This window comes from Carcharhinus amblyrhynchos, chromosome 11 (genome assembly GCF_965287045.1).
Source record: "Carcharhinus amblyrhynchos chromosome 11, sCarAmb.v2.hapA, whole genome shotgun sequence".
Taxonomy (NCBI): domain Eukaryota; kingdom Metazoa; phylum Chordata; class Chondrichthyes; order Carcharhiniformes; family Carcharhinidae; genus Carcharhinus; species Carcharhinus amblyrhynchos.
The window spans coordinates 13,364,573-13,376,429 of NC_137334.1; the positions used below are offsets into that span (position 1 = coordinate 13,364,573).

At 44.7% G+C, this 11,857-nt stretch overlaps 1 protein-coding gene across 1 annotated transcript in view; it reads left to right on the top strand.

The window, feature by feature from the left end:
- ndufs1 (NADH:ubiquinone oxidoreductase core subunit S1) overlaps positions 1–11,058 on the top strand; it is a 51,141-nt gene extending 40,083 nt beyond the window's left edge. The window contains exons 16-19 of the mRNA XM_080198585.1: positions 1,397–1,572; positions 6,790–6,924; positions 7,827–7,899; positions 10,569–11,058. Of these exons, the coding sequence (XP_080054711.1) occupies positions 1,397–1,572; positions 6,790–6,924; positions 7,827–7,899; positions 10,569–10,660 (476 nt within the window). The 3' untranslated portion in view covers positions 10,661–11,058. The remainder of the gene's footprint in view (positions 1–1,396; positions 1,573–6,789; positions 6,925–7,826; positions 7,900–10,568) is intronic.
- The last annotated feature ends 799 nt before the right edge of the window (positions 11,059–11,857 follow it).

The following is an 11,857-nucleotide window of genomic DNA, read 5'->3' on the forward strand; positions in this document are numbered from 1 at the left end:
GCAATGAGCCCTTGTTCTGTTTTTGGAGATTACGTGACAGAAAAGATTTTGGGATGGGAGGATGTATCCAGACTTGATTCTTCAACTGTCATGTTGTGGGACATACTTGATGCTCTTTCCCTGCTTGTCATTTCCCTGTGTTGATATATAACAGCCTTGTGTCAGGAAAAGCCCAGCCATTTTATCACAACATCTGCACCTTAACAAAAATCCCATCTTTGATTGTCAGCAGCATAGGGGTGGCACAGTGGTTAGCACTGCTGCCTCACAGCTCCAGGGACCCGGATTCAATTCCGGCGTTGGGTCACTGTCTGTGGAGTTTGTATTTTCTGCCCATGTCTGAGTGAGTTTCGTCCGGGTGCTCTGGTTTCCTCCCATGGCCAAAGATGTGCAGGTTAGGTGGATTGGCCGTGCTATTTAATCCTAGTGTCAGGGGATTAGCAGGGTAAATATGTGGGGTTACGGGAATAGGGCCTGGGAGGGATTGTGGTCAGTACAGACTGGATGGGACAAATGGCCTTCTTCTGTACTATAGGGATGCTATGAAATCCTATGAAAACTCCATATCATGAGAGATTTGAACAGCTTTAGTTCACAGAATGTACCCCAGGTAGAGGAAGTTCTAGTCTCTGACAGCCGATATCTAATGTCAGTAGCTTAAGGAAGAGAGACTTCCATCCATTAAGCATCTTCAAAACTTTCAAAGCATTTCACAGCCTATTATGTACTTTTCCTGGGGGATAGTCACTGTCATAATGTAGGAATTACAGCAACTAATATTTATACAGCATGTTTCCTCAAATATCAGTAAATTAAGTGACCAAATCATTTGATTTCAATGGTGGTTAAGAGATAAACATTACCACTACACCAGCAGATTTCACAAGTGCTATGGGATCGTTTACACTCCACCTGAGAGGGCACATAGAGCAAGGTTTAACCTCTCGACCAAAAGATGGCACTTCTGACAATGCAGCACTCCCTCAGCACTGCACTGGAGTGCCAGCCTGGATCATGTCTCTGGGGCAAGAGTGCTGCCATTAGCAGACACATAATAGACCCGCACTTGAGGCTAGTCCACAGTAAAGGTTAACCATGATTGGGAACTTCGTGGAACCTTGTTCTGAGACACCACAAGACAGACAGGTGTAGGAAGTAGAAATATTGCAGCACAGCAATAAATGGCACCATGTTTAAAGCCTGTTGGACAGAGTCGACCAAGCTATCCTCTATGTTGCAACAAGCTGCCTGATACCATGATACTGACTGTGATTGCTGACTGTATTTGCTTTGTGTTATAATCCCTCAATTTGAGCATGAAAGTCAAAAGAAAAGTCTTGGATTTCACACACAGCCGTGTCAGACAGTCACTGGTTGTTCATATTTCCCTATTTAGGACACCACGGGGATGTTGGCGCACCTATGGCAGATGTGGTTCTCCCTGGAGCAGCTTACACAGAGAAAAATGCCACATATGTCAACACAGAGGGCCGTGCCCAGCAGACCAGAGTGGCAGTGACAGCACCAGGCTTGGCCAGAGAAGATTGGCAGATTATACGTGCACTTTCTGAGGTAAAATGGAGTGTGTGGGGAGCAGTAACAGGAGCAGGCCATTTAGCATCCAGTCTATTTGACCATTCAATTAGAATGTGTCTGATCTGAACCCCACAACCTGGTTCCCCATCCCTTCATACCCTTACTGAACAAAAATCCATCAATCGCACTTCAGAAAGTTTCCCTCAAAGCTTCTTGGAGGACTGAGTTACAGATTTCCACAAGTACTAACTTGATCATCAAATTGTACCAAAGTTCTGGGACTAGAATTTCATTTTGGAATTGGAAGATGGGACCCATCCCGTCCTCGTAATCCCTCCTGTGTCTCAAGACGGTCAGAGGGCAGGATTTTCCCAGGATCAAGGCCCCAGACCTGGAGATGGAGCAAGTCCAGAGCAAGCAGGTTAAAAGGACTGCCACTATTCCCAGAAAACCTTGGTCTGGCGCTCCCAGTGCAGTCAGCAGCCCATCTAGATACTGTTAAATCTTCTGACCATTTTCAATACCACCTCACCCATTCATTCATGAACAGGTCACAGAAGCCTAATCGTAACTATTGGAAGCTATTGAATAATCCATAAAACTCCGAATAAACAAACTCTTCAAGCCGGCTGTGTAAACAAATTCAAGCATTTGTAAAATGACTGGGCAGGGCATTGCAAATAAGAGGCTGTAAAATTCCTCAAATAAACAAACTGACCTGAATTGCTACCTCAATATATGTCTGAACTGAATAAAGAACAAGGAAAATTACAGCACAGGAACAGGCCCTTCAGCCCTCCAAGCCTGCACCGACCATGCTGCCTGACTTAACTAAAGCCCCCTACCGTCCTGGGGACCATATCTCTCTATTCCCACCTTATGTATTTATCAAGACGCCCCTTAAAAGTCACTACTGTATTCACTTCCACTACCTCCCCCAGCAATGCGTTCCAGGCACCCACCACTGTCTGTATAAAAAAAATCTGCCTCGTACATCTCCTTTAAACCTTGCCCCTCACACCTTAAACCTGTGCCTAGTAATCCACTCTGTCCATGCTTCTCATAATCTTGTAGTCTTCTATCAGATCGCCCCTCAACCTCCGTCATTCCAGTGAGAACAAATGAAGTTTCTCCAACCTCTCCTCGTAGCTAATGCCCTCCATACCAGGCAACATTTTGGTAAGTCTTTTCTGTACCCTCTCCAAAGCCTCCACATCCTTCTGGTAGTGTGCCAATCAGAATTGAACACTATATTCCAAGAGCCGTCAAACTAAGGTTCTATAAAGCTGCAATGTGGCTTGCCTATTTTTAAACTCGATGCCTCAGCCGATGAAGGCAGGCATGCCGTATGCCTTCTTGACTACCTTTTCCACCTGCATTGCCACTTTCAGTGACCTATGTACTGGTACACCCAGATCCCTTTGCCTATCAATACTGTTAAGGGTTCTGCCATTTACTGTATATTTCCTATTTGTATTAGACCTTCTAAAATGTATTACCTCACATTTGTCCTGATTAAACTCCATCTGCCATCTCTTCACCCAAGCCTCCAACCGATCTATATCCTGCTGTATCCCTCTGATGGTCCTCATCGCTATCTGCAAAATCCACCAACTTTTGTGTCATCAACAGACTTGCTAATCAAACCTGTTACATTTTCCTCATATATATTACAAACAGCAGAGGTACCATCACTGATCCCTGAGAAATGCCACTTGTCACAGCCCTCCATTCAGAAACGCTGCTATCCTCTGTCGTCCTTGACCGAGCCAGTTTTGTATGCACCTTGCCAATTCACCTCTGATGCCGTGCATCTTCACCTTCTGCACCGATCTGCCATGAGGGACCTTGTTAAAGGCCTTGTTGAAGCCCATGTAGACAACATCCACTGCTCTACCTTCATCAATCGTCTTTGTCACTTCCTCAAAAAACTCGATCAAGTTTGTGAAACATGACCCCCCTTCACAAAACCATGTTGCCTCTCACTAATACATCCACTTATTTCCAAGTGGGAGTGAATCCTGTGTTGAAGAATTCTCTCCACTAATTTCTCTATCACTGATGTAAGGCTCACTGGCCTGTAATTATCTGGATTATTCTTGCTACCCTTCTTAAACAAAGGACGAATGTTAGCTATTCTCCAATTCTCTGGGACTTCTCCTGTAGCTAGTGAGGATTCCTAGATTTCTCTCAAGGCCCCAGCAAATTCCTCCCTTGCCTCTCTCCGTATTCTGGGATATATTCCATCAGGCTCTGGGGACTTGTCTATCTTAATGTTTCTCAAGAACCCCAATACCACCTCCTTTTTGATCACAACATGACTGAAACAATCTACACATCCTTTCCCAGACTCCTCATCCACCAAGTCCTTCTCTTAGGTGAATACTGACACAAAGTACTCATTTAATACCTCACTCATTTTCTCTGGCTCCATGTATAGATACCGTCCTTTGTTTTTGAGTGGGCCAATCCTCTCCCTGACTACCCCCTTGCTTTTTATATGTGTATAAAAAGCCTTGGGATTTTCCTTAATCCTGCTGGCCAATGCTTTTTCATGACCCCTTTTAGCCCTTCTTACTCCTTGCTTAAGTTTCTTTCTACTTTCCTTGTATTCCACACTTGCTTCGTATGTTCCAGCCTCCTGGCTTTGACAAATGCTTCCCTTTTCTCTTTGACCAGGCTTACAATATCTCTCGTTATCCAAGGTTCTCAAAACTTGCCATACTTATCCTTCATCCTTACAGGAATGTGCCAATCCTGAATCCCTATCAACTTACACTTGAAAGCCGCTCACGTGCCAGATGTTGATTTGCTCTCAAACATCTGCCCCCAATCTACACTCTTCAGTTCCTGCCTAATGTTGTTGTAATTAGTCTTCCTCCAATTTAGCACCTTAACTTGAGAACTACACTTAGCTTTATCTATCAGTACCTTGAAGCTTACTGAATTGTGGTCACTGTTCCTGAACTGCTCCCCTACTGAAACATTGATCATCTGCCCGGGCTCATTCCCCAATACCAGGTCCAGTATGGTCCCTTCCCTAGTTTCAAGAAGCCTTCCTGGATGCTCCTTACAAACTCTGCCCCATCCACACTCCGAGGACTAAGTGAATCCCAGTCAATATAGGGGAAATTAAAATCTCCCATAACAATCCTGATACTTTTGCACCTTGCCAAAATCTGCCTACATATCTGTTCCGCTATCTCCCGCTGACAGTTGGGTAGCCTATATTAAACCCCCAACGTTGTGACTACACCTTTCCTATTCCTGAGCTCTCCCCAAATTGCCCTGCTGTATGAACTCTCCGAGGTGTACTCCCAGAGTACAGCTATGATATTCTCCTTAACCAGTATTGCAACACCTCCTAACCCATTTATATCCCCCTGTATCCCGCCTGAAACATCTGTATCCTGGAATGTTAAGCTGCCAATCCTGTCCTTCCCTTAACCAAGTCTCTGTAATGGCAACAATATCATAATTCCTAATACTAATCCAAGCTCTTAAATTCATCTGCCTTACCTGTTACACTTGCATTGAAATAAATGCACTTCAGTCACCAGACCCTCTTTGATTAGCATCCCCACCCTCCCTGCTGTTTCTTTGAGTCTTATTGGCCTTACTCTCTGGTGCCCCTTCAGTTAATTCACCTTTGCTTTGGTTCCCACCTCCCTGTCAAACTAGTTTAAATACTCCTGATACTAGTAAACCTCCCGACCGGCATCAATCCGTCCTCCTTGTACAGGTCCTATCAGCCCCAGAAGAGACCTCAAAGGTCAAGGCATCTGAAACCCTCCTAGTTGTTTAGCCACATGTTGAGCTGCAGTATCTTCCTATACCTAACCTCACTAGCACGTAGTGCAGGGAGTAATCCTGAGATTACAACCTTAAGTCCTGCTTTTTAACTTTCTACCTAACTCCCTAAACTTCTGCTGCAGGACCTGATCACTCTTCCTACCTGTGACATTAGTATCAATATGTACCACAACCTCTGGCTGTTCACCCTCTCCCTTCAGAATGCTTTCCCTCTGTTCAGAGATATCCAGGACCCTGGCACTAGGGAGGTAACATACCATCCTGGAGTCTCTTTCACATCCACAGAAGCACCTATCTGCACCCCTAAATATCGAGACCCCATAACTATTGCTCTAGTCCTCTTTGTCCCCCACCGCTTAACAACAGAGCCAGCCGTGGTACCACTGCTTTGACTGCTGCTGCTGTTATCCCCTGATAGCCCATCTCCCCCAACAGTATCCAAAACAGTATACTTGTTAGAGAGGGGGATGACCACAGGGGATTCCTGCACTGACTGCCTGCCCCTTCTGGTGGTCGCCCATCTATCTGCCTGTGCCTTTGGTGTGACCATGTTTCTAACGCTCCTATGTATGACGTTTTCTGCCTCCTTCATACTCCTAAGTGCATCCAACTGCGTTACATTAGAATACAATACATTAGAACAATGGGAAATAGTTAAACGTTTACACATTGTCATCATACTAAGCTACTCTTTCAATGGTCTGAAATGTACATAAATGAATAATTAAGTCTTCTCTGTGGTATTCCCCTTAGAAATTGCACATCTGCATATTTGTGATAACCAGAGTGCTGGGGGAGAAGAAGTAGCTAAAACTGACTACTTTAACATGGCCATTTTTGCACTGATCCTTCCTCCTGCAACATCCGCCAATCTTTTCTCAAATTGGTGATGTGTCAAGCTCTTCAGATCGGGACTGAGTTCCTAATCTGTCTTCTGGTCCTAATTTAGTCAAGCTGACACAGTTCCTTAACGAAATGCACTGTTAACTCTGGTACAAAGGAAGACCGAGGAGTCTTTCCCTTGTATTTAACCGCGAGCGTCAGTTCCTCTGGCACTCCCAAAGGTAGGCAGCTGACTGATAGCACTCTGTGTACTGCTGTTGGACTTGTAAATAAAGGGATTTTGGTGAAGGGACTTCAACTCCAAAGACTTATTAAGACAAGCCCCCAATCTTCTGAGCCATAGCCAACACCAGGGAACCAGTCTGCAAATAACCTTCCTGATCTGCATGTTTCAGTACAACACTGTGGTATACTTATCCGGCTGAACTCTTGAGAGAATCTCTTTCTTTGCTTTCAGTTTAAAACCGAGTTAGTCCCTCATGTTTATCCGGACCAAATTTCCAAATAAGGGCTGACCAGCAAAACTCAAACAGCGGGGGTTTAATTGGAATTTGAAAACGTGGTCTTGTGCATTTTGAATGCTTTGTCCCTCCACAGGTGGCTGGTGTAACACTTCCGTATGAGACTCTGGATGAGGTCCGCAACAGGCTAGCCGAGGTAGCTCCAAACCTGATCTGCTACAATGACGTAGAGGAGGCCAATTTCTTCAAACAGGCAAATGAGCTCGCAACGGTCAGTGTGATTTCACTGTTAGCCTGGTAGAGTTTGCATGCTGATGTATCAACACACTTTGCTCCGTAGCTCACGTATGATCGCATGGGACTGTAACAAAAATAAATTGCATTTATATGGCACCTTTAATGTAGAGTCATGTCAATTAATCCAAAAATGGGAGAGGTTTGTGTTTGGGGGGCGGGTTTGAAAAAGCATTTTCGAGGAGCATCTTCATGCTTCAAGGGTGGCACGGTGGTAACACTGCTGCCTCACAGCGCCAGGGACCCAGGTTCAATTCCCTTGGATGATTGTCCGTGCAGAGTCTGCACGTTCTCCCCATGTCTACATGGGTTTCCTCCGAGTGCTCTGGTTTCCTCCCACAGTCCAAAGATGTGCGGGAAAGGATGATTGGCCACGCTAAATTGTCCATAGTGCCAGGGGGACTAACAGGGTAAATACGTGGGATTACGGGGATAGGGCCTGGGTGGGATTATGGTCAGTGCAGACTCAATGGGCAGAATGGCCTCCTTTTGCACTGTAGGGATTCCATGAGAAGAGACGGAGATGCTTATGCAGGAAATTCCAAAGCATAAGATGGATCAAGGAAAGGCAATCAATTGCGGAGTGAAGAAGGCACAAGGAATTGACAGGAATGAAAGCTTCTCATAATGGTGGTAAAGATTACAGAACTGGAAGAGACAGAGCCATGAGAATTTAAAATCTCCAAGCATACAGGGGGATACTCTTAGTCACTGAGAACTGAGATGATAGATGAATGGGACTTGGTGTTTGGAGAATGTTTAGAAAACAACACTGCCAGAATATCTCATACTGTATGTATTCACCTCTATTAATTAATTTTCCTCTGTTTGTTCCATTCCACCAGGCAGCCTCTGACCATTTCCTCTGCTCTTTTACAGCTGGTGAATCAAAAGCTCCTAACTGAACCACTTGTTCCACCTCAACTTACACTTAAAGATTTTTACATGACTGGTATGTAGACCTGAAATAGTCACTGGGATATTGTTTGAAACCCAGTGGAAATTATGCTCATCTTTTCATTTTATTTATTAGTATCACAAGTAGGCTTACGTTAACACTGCAATTAAGTTACTGTGAAAATCCCCTAGTTGCCACACTCTGGCACCTGTTCAGGTGCACTGAGGGAGAATTTAGCACGGCCAATGCATCTAACCAGCAGCACATTTTTCGAACTGTGGGAGGAAACCGGAGCACCCAGAAGAAGTCCACACACAGATGGGGGAGGATATGCAAGCTCCACATAGTGACCCAAGTCAGGAATTGAACCTGGGTCCCTGGCGCTGTGAGGCAGCAGTGCTAACCCCTGAGCCACTACGCTGCACCCATGGGGATGAGGATAAGATTTCCCTTCCTTTGATGGGCTAAATGTGCTACTCATTAGCCATAGCCATACTTATTGGACATGAGGCATCTTCTCTGCATTAGTACCATATCATTCTGTTTCGAAGGCCTGGATTTTGCAGTGTAGAGATGACAAAAACTGCAGTGTCGCTGCCGTCATGCCACTGAAACTGATGGAAACACTTGTGCTGGAATCTTACCAGTATTCACACAGGTGGGATTTTCCCATCCCGCTGCAATGAACGGAGATTGGGCTGGCCACCAAATTCTCCGAGTGCGATATGAACAGGCGATAGGATCACGTTCTTGGAATCCGCACTTGCACAGAGTAACGCTGAACTCCAGAAGTGTGTTTCACTGATTCTATACTACTACTCCAGAGGGTTGAGACCCACCCCATCTACTCATCAATTGCATGCAATTCTTAAGCAGTTGAGAATTTTCACTTTTACATTTAGTTTCCCAGTAAGAGTCATTGAAATAGTTGCATCTTATTGATTGAGGTGTAACTGGCCTTATTTAAAGGACAAAAGGAAGTCTGTGTCCCAGAGATCGCTCAGTCCTTGTGGGCAGTTTTCTTGGCGTTCTGTAGGTAGTGTTATTGCTTCACAGCAGACTGCAAAATTCAACCCAATGTATTGCACGTGGAAGGCACTAAAAAAAAATTGACGAAATTTACAAGGTATGCATAAGCCAGTGACAAGACTAATTCAACTTGCATTATTTACATTCCAAGTCTCAAGATGCTTCATAGAAACATGGTATGGCAGAGTGGCACAGTGGTTGGCACTGCTGCTTCACAGCACCAATGACTTGGGTTTGATTCCCGGCTTGGGTCACTGTCTGGGTGGAGTTTGCACATTTTCTCTGAGTCTGTGTGGGTTTCCTCCCGCAGTCTGAAAAATGTGCTGGCTAGGTGCATTGACCTGAACAGGCACTGGACTGTGGCGACTAGGGGAATTTCACAGTAACTTCATTGCAGTGTTAATGTAAGCCTTACTTGTGACTAATAAATAAATTTTAAACTTTAGAAATGCAAACCAGTGCCGATATAATGGAGGATATATCAGAGAGATGACTCACATTTAGTCAGAGGTTTCAAAGGATGATACTGAAGGAGTAGAGAGACAGATGTAGGGGTAGAAAGGTTTAAGGAAGGAATTCCCGATGGTCCCTAAGATGAGGTGGCACAGTGGTTAGCGCTGCTGCCTCACAACGCCAGGGACCAGGGTTCTGTTCCCGGTTTGGATCACTTGTCTGTGCAGAATCTGCACATTCTCCCGTGTCTGTGTGGGCTTCCTCAGGGTGCTCCGGTTTCCTCCCACAATCTGAAAGATGTGCTGGTTAGGCACATTGGCCATGCTAAATTCTCCCTCACTGTACCCGAACAGGTGCCGGAGTGTGGCGACTAGGGGATTTTCACAGCAAGTTTGTTGCAGTGTTAACGTAAGCCTACTTGTGACACCAATAAATAAACTTAAAAACAGAGGATCCACACAGGATCAGAAATGGAGCTCTTTACAGAGGTGATAGAGATCGGAACAGGCAAGGGTTTGCTGGAATTTGAACAGGGGTGAGCTGAAGTCAGTGCAGGATAGGGGCAGCAGAGGTTTAGATGGGCTGTTGTTGACAGTGGGGCGGCGGGGAGGGGGTGTGGTGAAGGATGGGAGACTGGTCGGCTGGGTGTGTATTGGATGAACTGAATCTGGAGGTCACAGTGTAATGGACAAACAGTCTATATGTTATCCATTGAAAGAGTTGCATTTGTGTGGCTAATGTTATGGAACTTCAGACAGCCATGGATGAAAATATTTTTGCTTGTTTTTCTTAATCTGCATATTCACCTGAAGATATTATAATTTTGAATGAGGAGTTATCCACCAGTGAGGCTAGGGCACTAAGCACAGCCCCTCCCAAGCCTTCAAAATTCTAGCTGGAGAAACCAGCCTGTTAGGAATTGAAGTGAACCTCGGACAGAACCATATGGGTTAGGTTGTCACGGCTCTGAGGCTGTATGTGGCATACGCACCATTGTGCAGATATCCTTGGCTGATATCATAACTCAAATCCTTTCGTGCAGATTGAAGGCACAACACAGTAACCTTCTGGCTTGAGAGTGAAGTCCATCAATAACAATGCTGCGTTCATGGGTTGTTTTGTACACTCCTTGCTCCAGGGAAAGGGCCCCATTGTATTTGTGCGACAGGTTTCAGCAGCAATGTCGACTGACTCAAGATTCTCCAAAGCCTTTTCCCTTACCGTTTCCCCTTTTCCTACAGATCCGATCAGCAGAGCTTCCCAGACGATGGCAAAGTGTGTCAAAGCGGTTACTGAAGGAGTCAGCGCAGTGGACGAGCCTTCCATCTGCTAACACATAACTGACAAAATGACGTCCAGGCATCCACATTGTGCTGCTCTAGTAGAATTCTGCGTAAATACATGTAAAGGACAGGCCTCAAATGAACTCTCACCTGGCTGTACACTTAGCTACTTGGTATGAGAAGGGAAACATGTCACACTCCACCCCATCCACGTGAAACAAGACTATTATTATTAATGTCTGTTGTGTTCAACAATATATATGAAATTCAGATAGCCCCGTACAATAATCAGCCTGTTCAATAAGCTTGTGATTATGCTGTATCTTGTGACCATTTATTATTTTGATGTGTTTCCCAAACCACCTCAAAGTATCAATTGTTCTTGTAAAACTGTTGTCAGGTTTTTACTGGAAATAAATCTATATCACAAAGAGTGAAGCCAGTTAAATATGTTCCGTGATTGATCTTTCATCATTTGGATCATGCACTGTTACTGCTATCTGTTATTAAAACAGATGTCCGGTGCAGAATCAGGGTGCCGTTGCATCTCTGGTCTCAACTCAGTCAATCCCTCACTTGTTAAGGCTAGAGCCTTGAAGCTGCCAGACCTGAGCTCTCCCGCCTCTGACCCTTTAACTAACTTGCGTTTACACCGTGCGTTGAAGGTGCTAAGACACTTTACAGGAACATTATGGAACAAAATTTTGGCTATGGACAAATTATTGCAATCAATTTTGGTTGGTATAAGCCCTAATGTAGACAGGCATGAATTAATAAGCAATCTCAGCTCAAAGAAAGTCACAACTGACTAGATTGATGGAATGGGAAGTTGACAAGTAGGTTGGTGAGACCAGTGTGGTGGATGCAATCAATATGGATTTTGGCGGGGCTTTTAACAAGGACCTACATGATGGATTGGTCACAAATATAAATACTCTTGGGATCCAAGGATAGGTGGAAAATTGGATCCAAAATTGGCTAAGGGCTAGAACCAAAGATTATTAGTTGACGTATGTGTTTGCAACTGAAACGTTACAATAAGTTTCCACAGGATTCCAGACTCGATCCCCTGCTTTTTGTACTTCATGCTAATGAATTAGACTCTAATGGAGGGGACGTGATTCAGAAATCTGTAGATTGTGAGAAGTTTAGACATTTACTTGACAGCGAGGAAAGCTTTAGTCTGCCAGGATACATCAGTTGGACAGGAAAGTGGCCAATGGAATTCTTGCATTTTGGGAGGTGCC